A 20,929-nucleotide genomic window follows, 5' to 3' on the forward strand; every position below is an offset into this window, starting at 1 on the left:
GCGGGACGTGGCCGGCGGGGCCGCCGGGAGCGCGGGAGGGCGTGGCGGACACTCAGCGCCCACCGACGCGGGGAGAGGGAGGAAGCGGCGTGGGGACCGCCACGCCGGCCTGCGTCCCGTGGAGGAAGCGTGAGTGCCGGGAAGTTAGCAGGGCGGCCGTCGCCACTATCCCACCCCGTCCGGACCTGTCGTTCCCTTTGGTCGCCGCCGGTGGCAGGTGGCGGATACCAGGAGACGCCCCTCTCCCCCCACGCTCGGAACCGGGCTCGGACCGCCATGTCCGCCTGTGGGGCCGGGGACGGTGGACGGGCCTTCCCAGCCCGCGGAGGGCGCAGCGGCGCGCTGGGCGCGGGGCCCGGGGTCTGGACGCCGCGCGCCCGGCGCCCCGTAAGGAGCGAGCGCAGAGGCGGGTCCCCCGCCGCCTCCCCGCCGGGGCGCTCGGACTCCGCTCCTGGCACGTCTGCCCCGCGATGGTCACGAAGGGATGGAAGAGAAGACCGGAGCTCGAGGATTTCCCCTGCTCGCGAGCCGCTGGAGGCCGGCCGGCACGGGACTCCTTCTCTCGCAGGAGAACCTAGGAACTCGGTCTTCGCGAGGCATCGACTCCAGCCTTGTCCTCGAGGTCCGCACCGTCGAGTGGCTAAGATAGACGCGTAAATAAATTTTGACTCAGCGTGATGACTGAGACAAAAAGCAGCATTGTGAGGTTAATATGAAAAGGTAACATTAACCGTGGGAGGGAGGGGGTGGGAGGTTGCGTGAGATTAGCGCAGCGGACCCTGGAGTTTGAAAGACCAAGTGAAATGCGCTCAAGTGCGTTTCTGGAGGGAAGAGCACAAGCGGTGCGTGGCCTGGCTGAGGGGTGAGATTGGGCAGGAACTCAACAGGTAAGCTGTTCATAGTAAAGGGCTGCGGACAGGCCGCGCTGCATTCTGACCTGTGGGTCACTGGGCTCCACTGCAGTGTTTTTGAAAGTGAACAGTTGGAGATTTTTTTTTTTTTTTTTTTTTTTGCTGTTTTCTTAATTTATTTTTGAATATGTAGCACACAGACTTGGTTATAAAAGGGAATGTACAATTATCAACCATTCTGTTCTTTCCAGTGGTAACTATTGTTTCCCGTTTCTTGTGTGCCTTTTCAGAAGGTATACAGATACACATGTTATAAAGGTGGTCTCTTTCAAGAGATACTCTGCAGTCCAGTTACTCAAAGTTTGTTCCCAATCCCGTGGCAACCCCTGGGGAGCTTGTTAGAAATGCAGAATCTCAGGCCATCCCAGACCTAATGCATCGGACAGAATCTGCCTTTTAATAAGATCCTCAGATGATTCTGCACATTAAAATGAGTGAGGCAGCCGAAACTGGTTTGGCTCAGTGGATAGAGCATCAGCCTGTGGACTCAAGGGTCCCGGGTTCAATTCTGGTCAAGGGCATGTACCTTGGTTGCGGGCACATACCCAGTGAGGGGTGTGTAAGAGGCAGCTGATCGATGATTCTCATCAATGTTTCTAACTATCTCTCTCCCTTCCTCTCTGTAAAAAATCAACAAAATAGCCGAAACCGGTTTGGCTCAATGGATAGAGCAGCGTTTTTCAACCACTGTTCCGCGGCACACTAGTGTGCTGCGAGATGTTGCCTGGTGTGCCGTAGGTGCAGACAAGACAAGAATTTTATAATTTTTCACTATTTTGTTTACTTAATATTTCATAATAAAGTAATTATAAAATACTTTCTTTGTGTTTATTTGATTCCTATTCAAGAGAATTACTTTATATATAGTCAATATAGGCACAGAGTTAAATTTTTTAACATTTTCTAATGGTGGTGTGCCTCGTGATTTTTTTCATGATCAAGTGTGCTTTTGCCCAAAAAAGGTTGAAAAACACTGGGATAGAGCGTCGGCTTGGGGACTGAAAGGTCCCGGGTTTGATTCCGGTCAAGGGCATGTACCTTCGTTGCGGGCATATCCCCAGTAGGGGGTGTGCAAGAGGCAGCTGATCGATGACTCTCTCTCATTGATGTTTCTAACGCTCTATCTCTCTCCCTTCCTCTCTGTACAAAATCAATAAAATATATTTTTTAAAAAGCAATAAAATATATTTTTTTAAAAAGATACACAGAATTTTAATGGCTGTGATGGTTAATTTTTTGTTTCATCTTGGCTAGTCCATGGTACCTAGTTTTTAGTCAAACACTAGTCTGGTTTTTGCTGTATTTGTTAATAATCTGCTGTACTCAGCCTAGTTAATAATATATACAAATGTATTTGTTAATATATACATTTGTATGTATTATTTTTTTAAAATATATTTTATTGATTTTTTTACAGATAGGAAGAGAGAGGGATAGAGAGTTAGAAACATCGATAAGAGAGAATCATCAATCAGCTGCCTCTTGCACGCCCCCCACTGGGGACGTGCCCCCAACCAAGGTACATGCCCTTGACCGGAATTGAACCTGGGACCCTTCAGTCCACAGGCCGACTCTTCTGCTATGATATCCTCCAGATTCACAGTCCATTCACTGCATACAGTCAGTTTTGCTTACGTAAAAATGTAAATCGGCCTGGCTGGTGTGACCCAGCCGTTGAGTGTCAACCCAGAAACCAAGAGGTCACCTTTTCCATTCCTTGTCTGGGCTAGTCCCTGGATTTCAGGCACAATCCTCAGTGCAGATGCATGTAGGAGGCAGCCAATCAAATCGGTGTGTCTGTCTCTATTCCTCTAAAAATCAATAAAAGCATTTAAAAATACATATATTTTTAGCCCGGCTGGTTTGACTCCGTGGATAAAGCGTCAGCCTGTAGACCAAAGGGTCCTGGGTTCAGTTCCCCATCAAGGGCACATACCTTGGTTGCAGGTTCCTCCAGACCCGGGCCCTGGTCAGGGTGCTCACAGTGTGTTTTTCTCACATCGATGTTTCTCTCTGCCTTTCCCTCTTTCACTGTCTTTAAAAATCAATGGAAATATATTCTTGGGTGAAGATTAATATATATATATATATATATATATATATATATATATATATGTTAATTAAATATGTTTTTATTGATGTCAGAGAGGAAGGGAGAGATAGAAACATCAATGATGAGAGAGAATTGTTGATCGGCTGCCTCCTGCATGCCCCACACTGGGATTCGAACCCACAACCGGGGCATGTGCCCTCCCCGGGAGTCGAACCGTGACCTGTTGGTTGAATCGATGCTCAACCATTGAGTTATGCTGGGCAGGCTAAACATTAAAAAAAAAAAAAAAAAAAATTGTAGTCCTGACAGTTTGGCTCAGTGGATAGAGCCTTGGCCTGTGGACTGAAAGGTCCCAGGTTCAATTCCAGTCAAGGGCTTGTACCTTGGTTTAGGCACATCCCCAGTGGGGTGTGGGGGTATAGGAGGCAGCTGATCGATGTTTCTCTCTCATCGACGTTTCTAACTCTCTATTCCTCTCCCTTCCTCTCTCTGTAAAAAATCAATTAAAAAAAAAAAAAATCTAAATCAGATCTCGATTCCCCTTCTTCCCAGAAATCTCTTTAGTGTCTTCTTGGTTTGTTTGTTAATCCTCACACAAGGATATTTTTTCATTGATTTTTAGAGAGAGTGGAGGTGGAGAGACAAACATCAGTGTGAGAGAGACACATTGATTGATTGCCTCCCACATACACCCTGGCGGGGTGGGGGTAGGGATTGAGCCTGCAACCCCAAGTACACATGCCCTCCACCTTCAGTCCTCCCAGGCCAACTGATACTCTATCCACTGAGCCAAACTGACGAGGGCGTCTTCTTGTTTTTATTTTGTTTTTGTTTCTAAGTCTTTATTGCTGAAAGTATTACATATATCCCCTTTTCCCCCCCATTCACCCCTCCCAGTCTCCCCCTTGCCCTAGGCTTTCACCACCTTATTGTCTGTGCCCATGGGTTATGCATATATGCATACGACACTTTGGTTGATCTCTTCCCACGCCCCATTCGGAGGATGTCTTATTGTTTTTGTTTTGTTTGTTGAATAGTAAAATCCAATTCTTTACTGTGGCCTGCAAGGCCCTGGATAGACTGATTCCTACCTTCCACCAGCCTCCGTGTGCCATTGTCTCTCATTAACCTCATTGCTACTGGCCCTCTCGGGCTACTAAGGTTTTTCCTATTTTTGGAATTTCTGCTTACAATGCTCTTCCCACACCTCTTTGCATGATTGACTTTATTTCTCCTTCAAATGAAACTGTAAAGTTACCTTTGCAGAAGGGTCTTCCCTGATCTTTCTCCTGCAAGAGGCCTCCCCGGTTACTCTTTCTCATTACTCTCTTTTGTTGTAGCATTTATCACAATCTCTAATGACTTCATTTATTTAATATCTGTTTGAAGCATAAGCATCTTGTTGTGTTCTTTACTACTGTATACCCACTGCCTGGCATATATTGTAGTAAATGCTCATTGTATTTGAAAATGACTTCCTGATGCCTGTCGTCACAGTAGGAATTAAATTAAGTTTTCGCCACACAGGTTGACATTCCTGTGGGACATCCAACTAAAAAGGGCTAGTACATGTTTGGAACTACAGAAGCCTGGGTAGAGGATTAGGAGTTATATGATTATGGCCGTGGACAGAATAATGTGCAAGAGGCCACCTGAAGATAGGATAGAATGAGAAGAACCTTGAAGGCCATCAACATTTAAGGAGCAACCAGAGGGAAAAGGTATGGAGAGGACAGAGTAAGGTTTTAAAAAATTCTGAAACCAGTGGATAGAGCGTCGGCCTATGGACTGAAAGGTCCCAGGTTCGATTCCAGTCAAGGGCATGTACCTTGGTTGCGGGCACATCCCCAGTAGGGGTGTGCAAGAGGCAGCTGATTGATGATTCTCTCTCATGGATGTTTCTAACTCTTTATCCCTCTCTCTTCCTCTCTGTAAAAAAATCAATAAAATATATTTAAAACAAAATAAAAATAAAGAATTTATAGCACTGTGGAATATAGTGTGTTTGAAAATTCACTTGTTAGGTGTCAGGAGACCTGGATTCTAGACATTCAGGTGATCAGATTATATTGAACTGAACACTGGACACTTCTGGTGGGAGGTGGAGAAAGCTCACAATGATTCTTCATTGTCTGGAAAGTGTCCCAGTACACAAGTATCAGTGGGTTCCCCAAAGCCACATTTGCTCCTTTACCATAGCTAATTTGGGAAGGGGGGGTCAGAAACATTAACTGTGAAGTTAATAAAGCCCTAGCTCCAGTGTCTCATTGCATCAGGTCCTCATTTTTCAAGAAGGTCCTCCAAATTGTATATACTTCAAAGGATACCGTTTTCCCGAAAATAAGACAGTGTCTTATATTAATTTTTTCTCCCAAAGTTGCGCTAGGTCTTATTTTCAGGGGATGTCTTATCTTCCCATGCGCTAGGTCTTATTTTCGGAGGATGTCTTATTTTCGGGGAAACACGGTATAAAATCTGGATCTGCCCCAGGTGGAATCCTCAAATTCTCTAGTAGCTAGTCGCCAAGGTGCCCTTCAGAGAACAGTATTCAAGTCTTATGTGCCCCCCTCCTTTTGAGTCCTGTGAAGTGACGCTCAATGCTAGGCCATAGCAAGCCTTGCAGCTTACATCTGTGCTTTTTGGAATGCCCACTCTGGTGGAAGTCAGCTGCCATTTAAGAAGTCTTACTACTTTATGACAACCCTGTGCTGTTAGAAGATAGCCATGTGGAAAGGCTGTTAGGAAGAGAAATAGCCAAACCCTGACTTCCAGCAGAGATGCCAGACATGGGAGTGAAGAAGCCATCTTGGACATCCATCCTGGTTGAGCCTTCAGGTGATTCCATCCCCAACTACCATTCCAATGCATCCACAGAAGACCCCAAGGGAGAGTTGCCTGTCTGAGCCCAGTCAACCCACAGTCTGTGAGAAATAAGTTATCTTAAGCTTCTTAAATTTTGAGGCAAATAGTTATGTAGTAATAATTGAAAGATTCTCTTTTCCCAGGGTTTTAGAACTTAAATGAGACTTTCACTACCTCAAAATTGGTGGCTGATGATAGCACCTGAAGGGAAGACCACAAACTCCTGATGAAGTGATTTCCCAGGTCACCTTACTGCCTCTTGTCTTCTCTTGAGGCCCAGTATCTTTCCAGTATCCCATTCTTGACCTCAGGCAGCAATTTTAAATCCATTCTAGTAGTCCATTTCAGATAAATTTTGCTTTACTTAATTTTGGGTATTGCACATAGCAGACACTTAACTGTTGAATGACTACATGAATAAATTTCTATGCAGAATTGAGTTTTTCCCTAGGAAATACCTGCCTCTCAGGTCATTGTTTCTTCTGTATGAAAAGTAGTTCCAAAGAAAATACAGCCGAACTTCAAAGAAAGATGCTTTCTTATTGTACTATTAGTGAGGTTACAACACTGTACAGTAACCTGAACTAGTAATCCTAATAAAAGAGTAATATGCAGATTGACCATCACTCCAACACAATATGGTTGCCCCATGTGGTCAAAGATCCTGCCCCATGTGGACACAAGGTGGCCAGCAGGGGAGGGTAGTTGGGAGGGACCAGGCCTGTAAGGGAGGGCAGTTGGGGGTCATCAAGCCTGCAAGGGAAGGCAATTGTGAATGATCAGACCAGCAGGGGAGGGCAGCTGGGAGGGACCAGGCCTGCAAGGGAGGGCAATTGGGGCTGATCAAGCCTGCAGGGGAAGGCAGTTAGGGGTGACCAGGCCGAAGTTGGGGGTGATTGATCATGCAGGGAAGGACAGTTGGGGGCGGGGGGGGGGGGGGAGGGGGGGGGAGGCAGCTGGGAGAAACAGGCCTGCAGGGAAGAGCAGTTGGGGGAGACCAGGCCTGCAGGGGAGCATATTTAGGGGTGACCAGGCCTGAAGGGGAGGGCAGTTAGGGGCAAACATGCTTGCAGGGGAGCAGTTAGGCATCAAACTGGCAGGGGAGTGGTTAGGGGGTGATCAGGCTGGTAGGCAGAAGTGGTCAGGGGCAATCAGGAAGGCAGGCAGGCGAGCAGTTGGGAGCCAGCAGTCCTGGATTGTGAGAGGGATGTCCAACTGCATGGTTATCTTCAATTGGCAGTCAGACATCCCTTGAAGGGTCCCAGATTGAACAGGGTGCAGGCTGGGCTGAGGGGACCCCCATACTCAAATTTTGTGCACTGGGCCTCTAGTTAGTAAATAAGTGACTAAAAGGATATGAGACCCAACCAATTCTCCCAAGGTGGTCTCAGGAAATCAAGACTGGATATTGCTGAAGTGGTAATGTACTCACCTGTATTAACTTGCCTAAAGATATTCTAAGAGTGTATCTAAAAAATAGTTAACAGAAAGGTGAAATACAGAGAAAGGCCAAAGAACAAGATTTTTAATGTCCAGGGGAAAAGGGTAAGCTGACCAGACTTCTAGCAGCTATCAGACATGTGGGTATCCTATTGATATTAGCCATTATGTTAAGTGCCTGCTATGTGCTCTGCCCAAACTTTCTTCCTGGTTCTACCCTTACCAAATGTGATTTAGTTCCCGAAGTAGGAAACTTGCCAATAGTAAAAAAATGAAATTTAAATATAACTTAAAAATTTGTGTCTTGTAAGTTTAGTGTGAACCATTTCTGCTGAATTTCATCAATTCTCGGCTGCACTTTAATGAATCCATTTTCTGGACTTTATATATATAAAAGCCTAAGTGACCAAACGATTGAACAACCGGTCGGCTGGTTAATATGACAGGCACTGACCTCCAGGGGGAAGATGCTCAATGCAGGAGCTGCCCCCTGGTAGTGAGCGCACTTCCTCAGCGAGAGCACCGCTCAGCTGACCCATGGTGCCAGACACAGGGCTCACGCCAGCCGCCGCCTGGACACCTTAGCGGAGTGGCAGTAAGCTTAGCAGGCAGTGGTGTCAGCAGCAGATACAGTGGGGCCGGGATGAGCAGAAGCGGCAGGTGGCATTGGATTGCCAGTTTGGGCTCCAACCCCACATAGGTGCATGAATCTGTGCGCTGGGCCTCTAGTAAATAGAAATCCAAACTTCTAAATGTGAGCGTATTCTTTTACTCATTCAACAAATACTGAGTGCCTACCCTCTTCCTAGTACTAGTGTAGGTTCTTGGGATATTAACTTTAAGGAATTAAACCATGTGTAATTGAAAATGAGGTGTAGGGGTTGGAGGTGCTATGGAAAAATTCATGGGCTATGTGTATACAGCACTGATAAATTTTTGAAGCAGAAATTTGAGAATTTTTCACAGTATAGTGTATGCTGTTTTTTGAAATGAGGAAGCAGAGAAACACTTGTCTAGATCTGTGTGCTGGGGACTTCATTTAGTCCTTAAAACTATTATGTGACCCTAGCCGTTGTGGTTCAGTTGGTTAAGCATCTGCCCATTCACTGGAAGATTGCCAGTTTGATTCACAGTCTGGGCACATCCCCCCATTGGGATATTTTGCGCTCTAAATAAAATAAAATAAAATAAAATAAAATAAAATCAATAAAAAAATGAAATGTGTGATTCATGTTAGTCTCTAGGTGACCCTATAATCATAATGACTGTATTCCCATTTTACAGATGAGCAGAGTAATTGAACAATGTATGTTGACAAATTAACATTAAAACCTCTGCCTTTAAAGAATTTCATCATTAAAGCTATGGGATAGCAAATGACAGCAAAAATGAAGAACTGCTCATGGCTCATTCTTGAGAAAGTACTTTAAGCATCAGACTAAAAATCTCCTAAAGATGAAATAAGGCAAATAGAACCAGGTTAAAACTCATAAAATACCCAAATCATGGAGTCATTACATACGTGAGATTTACGATTTGGAAAAATAACTATGTAGTTGAATGACTTTTTCCATTTTAAACCACCTTCCCCTAAAAGCTTACCCAAGAGTCTTACAAGATATGAAATGCCAGCATGTGTCTCCATTAGACTCCTACACATTATTCCATACTTATTTTTATACAGTGCCATTAAATCCTAAAGTACCTTCCTATTCCTGTCAGTCAACCAGACAAGCCATGCTCTCCTTAGAACTTTAACCTTCTCCTGACTTCAAACTCCATTATGATGCTAGCAACCAATGCATTAGCCATTTGTCTTGGAAAAAGGAATGCATTGTGTGAATTAGGTCAACTGCTACATCTTTGGTCTCCTATCCACCCACTCTATTGCCTAGGCAGTAGCCAAAGTGGTCTTTTAAGACAATTTTGAGCGTTAATTCCCTTGCTTGATTTTACCTCTTGCCCCTCAACCAAACCTGCCTTTCCATTTTTTTTAACATTCTACAGTTCTTATATTTTGTTGTGGTTCATCTTCAGAGGATATTTTTTCCATTTTTCAGAGAGTGAGAGGGAGAGGTTAAGACCCATGTGAGACACCTGGATTGGTTCCCTCCCAAATGCCCCAACCAGGGCCTAGGATAAAGCCTGCAACCAAGGTACATGTCCTTGACCAGAAATTGAACCCATGACCCTTCGGTGTGTGGGCCAACACTCTAACAACTGAGCACACCGGCCAGGACTAAAGTTATCTTTTTTTTAAAATAAGTATTTATTATTGAAAGTATTGCATACATCCCCTTTACAGTTCTTATCTTAAACAATACTTCAGCCAACCCAAGCCTGGCTTCCAGACTAGATTGTTAGCACCCTCGCTATTTTTCTTTCACGACCCCTTTCTCCAACAACACCCAGTCTCTGCTACTAGACTGCAAGCTTGAGGGCAGTGTCAGGTTTCCTCTTTTCTGCCATTCTCGGTGTCTAACACATAGTAAGGCGGTGTTTTAAAATGATTTTCACTCTGATTAGGAAAGCTACTCATACCTAACCTGAACAAATATTGTCACACTTCAAATCTAAACCTCTAGTTAATTTGGTTCATCTATTAAGACTTCTAGCTGAAACTGGTTTGGCTCAGTGGATAGAGCGTCAGCCTGTGGACTTGATTCTGATCAAGAGCATGTACCTTGGTTTCGGGCACATCCCAAGTAGGTGTGCAGGTTGCTGATCGATGTTTCTCTCTCATCTATATTTCTAACTCTATATATCTCTCCCTTCCTCTCTGTAAAAAAAAAATCAATAAAATATATTAAAAACAAAAAACTTATAACTTAGCAAATCCTATAAGCCTGCTACTCTAAGTACTTACCAGACTTCTCAAGCCAGTCAATACTCACCAACTGCCTCATCACCCACTTCTTCCTGAACACTCAGCATGTTTTTATAAAAACATGTTAAAGGTGACCTCTCCATTATCATCATCATCCAGTCTTCATTGAATGCTTTCTACTGCTCTTTTCTTTTCCCTGACATGTGGCAGTACCGATTCTACTGCCCATTTCTGCCCCCAAGTTAAAGGGGGCAGAAACGGGCAGTGGAATCAGTGTTTATCTTTTACACATACTCAAGAGAACTAGCTCCTTTACACATTTCCATTCTGGCAATTATTTGTATGTTGTTTTACAAGTTCCATCTTTGTAATTCTGAGAGGTAGATCTCGATGCACTCATTTTACAGATGAACTGAGGCTCAAGCGCTGCTTTGTCTGAGTGGGTGAGTTATTTCCAAAGGCCTCCTGCAGTGACTCTCAAGCCTGTCTGTATAGTAAACTCCTTTGAGCTTATGGAAAATTGTTTTATAAGTTCCATCATAGCAGGGCTTGGGAGGGGGGAAATGAGATGTTGGTCAAACTTTAGACTTGTTGCATGTGGATCTAATGTTCTGGGGGTGTAATGTACACCATGGTTAACAATACTGTACTGTACACTTTAAAGCTATACTAGATTTTTAAAAAATGTTTTTATTGATTTTAGAGGGAGGATAGAAGCATCAATGATGAAAATCATCAATCAGCTACCCTTTGCAGACCCACTACTAGAGATCATGCCCACAACCCAGTCATGTGTCCTGACCATGAATAGAACTGTAACCTCCTGGTTGATGGGTCAACACTCAACCACTGAGCCACGTGGACCGGACACTACTAGAGATCTTTAATGTTCTCATCATAACCACCAAAAAGAGGTAATCACATGAGGTAAAGGATGTGTTAACTGGTAAACATTTCAAAATATATCCATACATCATCACATCTTATACCTTAAACTTACATTGTTGTTATGTCACTTTTACTCAATAAAACTGGAGAAAAATATCTCATCAGATAGGTGAGATCAGTGTTATTTTCTATCTACATTGGCTCATTATTTAGCCCATTACATCACTCATATATTTTTTAGCTTACCATAATCTGGTTCTTCCTTGCCATCTTCTCTCAACTTTTTAAAATTAACCTTCTTTATTCAGGTTTTATTTTCCAGTGTACAAGAAATTAAGAATGTAATTCCATTAAGTAGAAGCAGTTTTGATTCAGGTCACGGGCATGTACCTTGGTTGCAGGCACATCCACAGTAGGGTGTGTGCAGGAGGCAGCTGATCAATGTTTCTCTCTTCGATGTTTCTAGCTCTATCCCTCTCCCTTCCTCTCTGTAAAAAAATCAATAAAATATATTTAAAACAAAACAAAAAACTCTAGGGCTCAGTTTGTAACTTTTACACTGAATTATTATATTCCTTTATATAAGATCTTTGTTGGCTAAATTTTATAAACTTTATAACACTTTTCATTTATGTACAAACACGCTTATACAAGAATGCCAAAGCCTTGGGAGCTAGCATACTTGATTTCTAATCTCCCAGAACAGTTATGAGCTCTTGGGTCACAATCCTCTGTGAGCCTGTTACCTCATCTCTAACCTGTTCTGTGTTCCTTACAGGATTGCCTGTAGAGCATCAAAAGAGAAAGAAATGTGAAAAAATTGTGTACTTACAAACCAAAAGAGCACTGTGAAAATAAGTTGTTAGATATGAGTGTTTCTAATGGCTGATAAAATATCATCAAAGAACAGTGTTTCCATAAAAGTTTTATTTATCCCCACAACAACCCTGTGAGGTAGGGTGATCAGGGCATTTGAAGATGAGAAAACTAAGTCTACATTGCTTGTTCATGGCTATACTGCATAGTAAATATGTAGAAATTGAACTGAGATTTTTAAATGTCCATGACTTTATATTGATTCACATGGAAAAAGGCAGAGAGAATATTATCTCCCCCCTACCTTAATGCCAAAAGGACAGTGCCTTGAAAAATCCCATTTCAAAAGATGAAAGTAGTATTTCATTGCTTATTTCTACAAAGATTTATAAAATAAAAAAATAGTGAAATATTTTACAATTTATATATAATGGTCTCATTCAGGGATATGTCCTTCAGCTGTGTATATGATCAACTATTCCAAGTGCTAGGAATACAAACTCTTAAAATTATGAAAGAATGATAATGAGCAGTAGCTTCAATCTTCCTTATTATTCCTCCATGTATCTTGAATAAGTTCTGTGAAATCTGGTCCCAGTTTAAAATAAAAGGAAAAAGAAAAACTACCACAAAGATGTTTAGTAAACTTTTATTTTGTTGCCTACTCTTAAACCACTGTCACATTTAAAACAGTGATTTCCCAAACCTGGTTATTAGAATCACGTGGAGGGCTTAAAAAAGAAGTACAGAGCTCTCAGGCCCCACGAGAGATCCAAGGAGACAATTCTGCACGTGTTCGGCCTCAGGAACCTATTCCCAAAGCTCAGTGATTCTAATGAACACTCAAGTTTGGGAACTACTGATGTATTTTAAAATACTAACTAAATCAAAACCATAAGGTAAGTATAAACTTGTTGCTTTCTTATCCCCTTTTTAAAAATTTCTCAAAACACATTATCCCAAGAACTCTTGCCTCTGGGCAAGTAATTTCAATTCAAGATACAGAGAAACATTTTATAAAAATGTATCCTAGTGAGTGAGACTTGGATTCCAATAATTTAAGGAGCATTTAAATATAAGATACTGAGTTTTGTGGTTCTTATTCTGAATATTTAAAAATGTATTCCATACAGGTTCCTAGCAGGCTTTCAACTCAGGGGAAGACATGAAAAGTAATGACATAATCAAGCACACCAACACTGAAAAAATGCTATACTTGAACACAGGTCATGAGAGGAATAAGAAAGTGAATGAGTGACAACCTAAGGCCCTTTGGCCCATACATTTTTGTTCCCAGTCCACTCTTCCCCTATAAGGGGAAATAAAATAAACATTCTTTCCTAGTTGCTTGGCATAGTTATTCGATGGGTAACTATTAACGAACTTAATTTTAGATACACAAGATTAAAAGAGATAACAAATAAATATCTAGGAAGACAGAGAAATTAGGTCAGAAAACCTTAGCTAGCTAATGATGTATATAACACCACCATGTTAGTACAATAAATGAAGGCTTCAGTGTCCTTTACGTTTCAGCTTTATGTGATTGACACAGATGTGGAAAAGATCTGATCCTTATTATGAAGAATTCTGTGCTCGCTGTAAAGATTTGTAGGGATAAAGAAATACTTTCTTCATTGATGAGATGAAGTCTCTGTTTTTCAGGTAAGTTGACTGAACAAAACAATGAAAAATGAACTTCTTTAGAAGGTTGCACAAAAGTAATATCTAGTTGAAAAAGTCATTGGCCAAAGAGAACTTAAAAAAAAAACAAAACAAACAAAAAAAACACCATTCTATGTTTAACCCTAAAAACAAAACAGAAAAACTAGAGAAATGGGGGGGAAAAAGTACACATACATTTTCACGGACAGTTACAAGAAAATAGCCATTTATAGAAGTCACAATGCTTTCAACAAATTCTCCCCAAATTTTGGGAAACAAGATAAAGCCATCGGGTAAATAAATATACATACTAGCTAATATAAAACAATTTATGCTTTTAAATTGTTATTAATTCTTTTAAGACCCAAGGAGAAATTTGGTGATATAAATCTTATTAGGGCTACATATATTACATGGAATTAAAAAACATAACTGATTAAAACGTTCTAACAATAATACAAATATTTAAAAGAATGTCTTAAAAGTCAGACATCACTGGAAATATCATAATTATAATATGTACTTCAGAGTTGTAATGTGTATATAGGTCACTTTTGCTGTGTCTTATCAGGTATCCATCTCTCCTGCATTTACTATAGTCAGTTTTTAAGAGTTTATGTTTACTGTGTGAACTGTAGGGGCTGGGCACATCTCAGGTTCATAAAATATACACCTCCGCTTAACCAATTGGAAGTGTTTAAGATAACATCTATAAACAGATAAAGAAAAGGGGTAATGAGACGATAAAACATTAACATGGAAGGAAGCTGGGTAGTTGTCTCTATAAATTATTTAAAATTCTGTATTAAATTTAAAATGACTCAAGTCAGGTAATGAAAAATATATATATAAATTGGTCTCAAGAAATTTTCTCAGGCCACACAAAATTTCCCTTAGTTTATTTCTTTACAGAATCTTATTATGCTTGATTCTTTTGTCAGTCTATTTTAGGGAACTCTCCCTAGCATGGGACTGAAAACAGCTTTACTATTAATACTAAGATGATTAAAGTGGGTGTTCATTTAAAGTGCCCACAGGCACAGTGGTATAGGTGCTTACATTTCCCTTCAAGTTATGGGAAAGCCCTTTGAGATTGTATTTACTTAATCAGAAAAGCTTTCAGCAATTATAATGCATGCTGAAAGTTTAGATCTTGTATAAGTTTGGATTTTGCTGTTTGAGCATAAAAAGGGAGCAAGGAGAAAGGTAACTAGGTTCACAATTTTGAGCAAGAGCATATGTAAAGGTAACGTATGTACATTTTATTTCAAGAAAGACAGAAGACAAACAGCATAAAGATGCCCAGATGCCCTAAAGATAAATACATCTCAAAGAGTCTCATTAAAATGAATCTGTAGTATTTTTTCCTGCAAGCAAAATACCTTTCTTTAAATTAAAACAAAAACAAAACAAAAAAACCAGTATTCTGAATTGCAAATGCTTCTGCTCTATTTTGCAGAAAACCTGCCATGATTACTTAATGAATAAGGATTTTCCACAAAACAGGCTTGCTCTACATGCTAGATTTTTAAACAGTTCAGTGACACAATATGCTAACTACATACACAACATATAATATAGTAAGAAAACACTCAACCTGATGAAAAGTTAAAATTTTCATTAATACACTGAAAATTGACATAACTCATGCCTTTAAAATCAAAAATACAAAAATTAAATGTTTTTCTAAAAAGATTTCCTTATTTTAAGGATTCATTTGAAAATGAAGCTGCATGTAATTTGTACAGTAAGTTGTACAAGTAAACAGGTAATATACATAAAAAATTAAGTGACATACTCCTCAATTATCAGTTGTCCACCTTTAATTTCCAATACTGTACTTTCTTAACAAGCATACAAAATATCAAACTTCTCTTTAGAAAAAGTGCCGTTCTTTGACATCCTTTACACAAAAACAGTCTGAGCCTGTGGCATGTTAATGCAGTTGAGAGGCAGAGCATACTAACCTTACAAATTCTACCTTCCATAAAAAGCCTCCCGAAAAGGAGATTACACGCCACTATAAAAATATTAACCTCTTGTGGTAGCTGCATTAGAGAACCAAGGCTTGAAGACTATTTTCATATAGTATAGAAAACCCACTATGAGAGCATATTAACTGCATTGGTGGCTTGGGAGTTTACTGTGCCACAGGATTATGCATAGCTACTGTAAGGTACCAAGACTGTTACACAGAGTTTTAAATTGATTGTAACCGAGAGCATAACAGAGGTACTACCAGCCCATGCAAAGTAATTAAAAATACCGAGTCACTGTGCTGAGTACTTCATTTCTGGAGGAAACCAAAGGCAGCAGTAATCAAATCAAGCCCAAAAGGTGACCAAACACATTCTCCTCAAAGATTGGTGAGCACAGTGAAGTCTGAGGTATACCTTTATCCATTAAATCTGTGTGCCATTGCAAGATTTTACCATTTGGGAACACATGCCATCACAATGGTTTAAATCATTTGAATATTAGTCATTCATATATTCTTATCTACCCAGTCTCTTGATTTTTGAAAAGATTTCACCTACAGAATATTACAGAAACAAAATATAAATGCATGTCTTTCTAAATGAAACTTACATGGACTAAAAGTAGAGAATATTTTTAAACAAATATACAATATGCAGGCAGACAAAGCAGGAAAACGGCCATTCAAATGTATAATAAAAAACTAAAAACTGACTATTTCCAGAAACTATGAAGCGCCTCAACTAAAAGGAATGCATAATGAAATTCTAATCTAATACAGGTCAAAAATGTAAAAAGGTTATAAACCTTAACAGGAAAATAAAACAACTTTTACTGGCCATTCCTGTTGAAATGAGAATCTTAAAGTAACAGAAAAGTGGCTACAAACCCACTTAGAGCACCAAACAGAGAGAAAATAAAAAGTCCATTTTCATCTCTGTTGTTATCATAAAATCCTGTGTGACTACAGGTCAAACTGCTGGTGGCAGAAACAGAATTCTTTATAAACTGCAGATGTCCTGTACATAAAAAAATTTCACTGGAGTTGCACTAGTTCTAAAGACTCTTCTGTTTTAGCCTACCTACTGTATGTATTCATTCTGAGATAAAGTCTCTTTCTGTAACCCTTGATTATTATTGGGCACCAAAGATAAGAAAAGCAAGACGGGGTACAAAAATGCAAAATTCCAACAGTAATGGCAATGTTTTGTCTTAGTCCAAAAGGGTCCTGTATTCTCTCCCCCTTCATGATCTGACACGTCTTTGTACTTAATCTGGGGGCAGCAAATCATGCAAGCGAAATCTGTCTCTGATGTGAGGCCGAACATCTTCATTCTGTGTGGAGAAAGAGACATTTTAAAGGCCATGTAATTTCAAAAATATGATCCTCAGACCATTCTGAGCATTCTTACGTTGCAGGAAAACATATCACTAATTTTCCAACTCATTTTATTTGCCAAATATAAATGTACCACACAGAAGCAGTTAACTTAGAATTAAATTAAGATGTAAAAAAACCTGCCATAAATGTTTTAATTTTGTAAGAATAATTATGTAGTAAATGGCTCAACAAAATGTTAGTAAAAGCATTAAGCTATTGAATCCTATTTCATATATTAATTTAAAATTAGCGAAACCGATTTGGCTCAGTAGATAGAACGTCGGCCTGCAGACTGAAAGGTCCCAGGTCCGATTCCGGTCAAAGGCATGTTCCTTGGTTGCGGGCACATCCCCAGTAGGGGGTGTTCAGGAGGCAGCTGATCGATGATTCGCTCTCATCGATGTTTCTAAATCTCTATCCCTCTCTCTTCCTCTCTGTAAAAAATCAATAAAAATATATTTTAAAAAATTGATCCATGGATATAGGGAAAAAATTTGCATAGTTTTAGTAGCATAAGCAATAAATCTACACCTATGAAAGCAAAATGAAACAGATTTAACAAAAGTAGTTAGTGATTGCAAGAGGAAGCCCAGTGAAATAAAAACAATCTTTAAACTTTTAAATACTTATAATTTTAATATAATTTATGGCCCAGTTGGTGTGGCCTAGTGGTTGAGCTTCAACATAGGAACCAGTAAGTCATGGTTCGATTCCTGGTCAGAGCATATGCCTGGGCTGCGGGCTCGATCCCCAGTAGGGGGCGTGCAGGAGGCAGCCGATCAATGCTTCTCTCTCATCATTAATGTTTCTACCTCTCTCCTTCCATCCTCTCTGAAATCAATAAAAATACAATAAAACAAATTTTAATGTAATTTATAAGGTTTGATAAAGCTTGTAATTCTTTTCAATCTTCCCCTTAATCTCCCACCACATTTGACTTTTTAAAAGCAATTTACACGATTTAAATAAAGTTGAACCAACAGCATAACTGAAAAAGATAATTAAGACATACTTACCAGTTCTACAAGCTTCTCCAGAAATGGAATCAATTTTAGGAGTTCATTGTCATTTTTATCCATAAACCAGCTTTCTATAGGGATTCCATTAGATAGCTAAAATGATAAATAAGTAATTAAATCTTCTTTTTTGCCTACATTTTCCCTACTTTGGAAAAGCTTTAAAACAAAATGAATCAGCCCTGTCCAGGGTAGCTCAATTGGTTAGTGTCCTCCTGACATGCCATGGTTGTGGGTGCGATACCCAGACAAGCCACATGCAAAAAGCAACCAGTGAATGCATAAATAAGCAGAACAACAAATTGCGGTTTGTCTCTTCCCCTTCCTCCCTCCCTCTCTAAAATCGATAAAAGAAAAAAAAGAAAAAACTAAAAAAGAAAAAAAACTGAAGCCTAATTGGGTTTTCAGCATAATTTCTTCTTAGTGTATATAAAACTGAACAAGAAAGATCCATTAATAAGTTTTGCATTAATGTAACTAAAAACATTCCTTTACTCATTCAAGAAACAGTTACTAATAGTCAATGCTAGGTACTGTGAATGAAGGGGTACTGCCAATCTAAACAAATAATACTGTTAGAGAGCATATACTTATAACAGGGACCATGTCCCACTCATTGTTTTATTCTCAACAAATAGGATAATCTGAAACACAGGAACATAAGTTGACTCAAAACTATTTTAATGAATAGTCTAAAAACAAGATGCAAACCGTATTTGTTTGTAAGTAAATAGAGGCCCAAAATTAGTGCACCAGCAGGGTCCTTAGGCCTGGCCGGTGATGAGGGCTGATCTGGGCCTTGCAGCTGCTAGCCAGGGCCTTTTTTTTTTTTTTTTTTCAAATAATTTTTTATTGACTGAAGTTTTACAGTAAGTCTCCTTTTTGCCCAACTGACTCCCTCCCCACCAGCCATTTCCACCCTGGGCAAGCCCCCACCACCCTTGTGTCTCTGTCCATTAGTTATGCTAATATGCATACATACAAGTCCTTTAGTTGCTCTCTAATCACCCCTCCCCCTGCCATTTGTCTCTGGATCTATTTTTGTTCATCAAATTATGTTGATCATTATATCCCTCATATGAGTGCAATCATGAGATATTTATCTTTCTATGACTGGCTTATTTCACCAGGGGCCTTCCTTTGTTCCGCGCCACCCCCTGGTGGTCAGCACATGTCATAGCGAGAGATCAAACTCCCAGTCTACTTGGTCGAACTCCCGAGGGGACATGTGCATATTAGGCTTTTATATATAATATACTAGAGGCCTGGTGCATGAAATTCACGCAAGAGTAGGCCTTCCCCCAGCTGCCGGCACTGGCTTCCCTCCAGCACTTAGGACCTGGGCTTCCCTCCTGGCAGGCACCGGGACCCAGGCTTCCCTCACAGCTCCAGCTTCGTCTGGAAGGACATGTGGTCTAATTAGCATATTAGCCTTTATTATTGTAGATATATAGATAATCTCTGGAATAAACATTTATACAGAACACTAGAGGCTCAGTGCACAAAATTAGTGCACTGGGGGGGGGGGGGCTCAGCTCTGCCTGTGCCCTCTTGCAGTTCAGGAAACCTCAGGGGATGGCTAACTGACGGCTCAGGACTGATCCCCAGCTGGCCTACGCCGTCAGTTGGACATCCTTAGCACTGCCGTGGAGGTGGGAGAGGCTTGTGCATCACCTCTTGTCTATAAGCAGTGTAACTCAGCTCTTGCCAGTAGTGAACTCAGCTCAGGACTTCTAGCTGAGGGGCGCTCCCCTTAGTGATCAGTGCGCATTGTAGCAACCAGTCATCCCCCTATTTGCTCAATTTGCATATTAGCCTTTTATTACATTGGATTGTGTTTGAGAACGAGGACAATGGAAATGATTTTATCTAGGAACCAAGAAAAAATTCTTAAAAACATTTCAAAATGCAAGCAAATAAAAGTAGTGACCTAAACTGAACATATTCAATACCATATGCTGTTCACCCGGCTTCTTCTTTTTCCTTAGTGGACATTTAAAACACAAGTTAAAGGCAAATCTTATTTTATCTATACCCAACCCACTTTCCGTCATCTCCATTCTGCACCTATTTATTGTGAAGGAAATCTCAGATCACAGGAAGGTATTCATAATGTACAATGTATATCTTACAAAGGTGGCTTGTCTGTAGTCAAAGTTATATTTCAAAGAATCATTAACAAAGGTTACAAATATACTGATAAAATAGTCCACAAAAATATTAAAAATTTCAAAAATGGACCAGAGGAAGATGGTTAAGCTATTTGTAATTCTCAAACATGTTTAAAATTAAATTACTGATGTAACAACTCATTAGAATGCTATTAAATGCTTATCTTATTGTCCCTTCTTATTCACATTTACTACTCAGATTTTTATTTATGTTGTGCTTTATCTTTTTAAAAAATATATTTTTATTGATTTTTTAAAAAGATAAAGGAAGGGAGAGGGAAAGAGATAGAAACAACGATGAGAGAGAATCATTTATTAGCTACGTCCCCTACTGGGGAGCAATCCTGCAGCCCAGGCATGTGCCCTTGACTGGAACTAAACCTGGGACCATTCAGTCCTCAGGCTGGCGCTTTATCCACTGAGCCAAACCAGCTAGGGCTACGTTGTACTCAATTGAAAAGAAACTTCTCCACAAGGAGTATGCCAATTTGGCATTTCTAATTATAAATGTGACACTAAACAGGGAAATTCCTCTAGTGAAAATTCTGTTCTCCCATCAGATGGTTTGGCAGCATTTGTCCTCATTGTAACTTTTTTCCCATTCTGAATTTGCTTAGCAACCCTCTTCCTACCTGATATGCAAAGGCTTGTGGTGAATTGTCAATTATTATAGTTTTTGAAAGATCTCTTCCAAGGATATTTAAGTCCTTTATATAGTTTCCTTGTACACAAACACAATGTTCACGAAAAAGTCGGTGCCTAAACATAAAAATAAAAACAAATTAACTAAAAATAAAAAAGTAAGTCTCTAATAGCATATACTGAAACATATACACATACCATAGGCTTTACACACGATATTCCTTATTATTTGTCACAAAGGAAATTCATATACAAATGTGGACCTAAGCTTTGGGCTATA

At 40.1% G+C, this 20,929-nt stretch overlaps 1 protein-coding gene across 1 annotated transcript in view; it reads right to left on the reverse strand.

Annotated features, from left to right (window-relative positions):
- Positions 1–12,428: 12,428 nt before the first annotated feature.
- Positions 12,429–20,929, reverse strand: part of CTDSPL2 (CTD small phosphatase like 2) — an 80,540-nt gene continuing 72,039 nt past the window's right edge. The window contains exons 12-14 of the mRNA XM_084903577.1: positions 20,640–20,766; positions 17,837–17,932; positions 12,429–16,774 (exon numbers count right to left, since the gene is read on the reverse strand). Coding sequence (XP_084759703.1) covers positions 16,709–16,774; positions 17,837–17,932; positions 20,640–20,766 — 289 coding nt within the window. The 3' untranslated portion in view covers positions 12,429–16,708. The remainder of the gene's footprint in view (positions 16,775–17,836; positions 17,933–20,639; positions 20,767–20,929) is intronic.

Source organism: Pipistrellus hanaki (assembly GCF_964339955.1).
Source record: "Pipistrellus hanaki genome assembly, chromosome: 1".
NCBI lineage: Eukaryota > Metazoa > Chordata > Mammalia > Chiroptera > Vespertilionidae > Pipistrellus > Pipistrellus hanaki.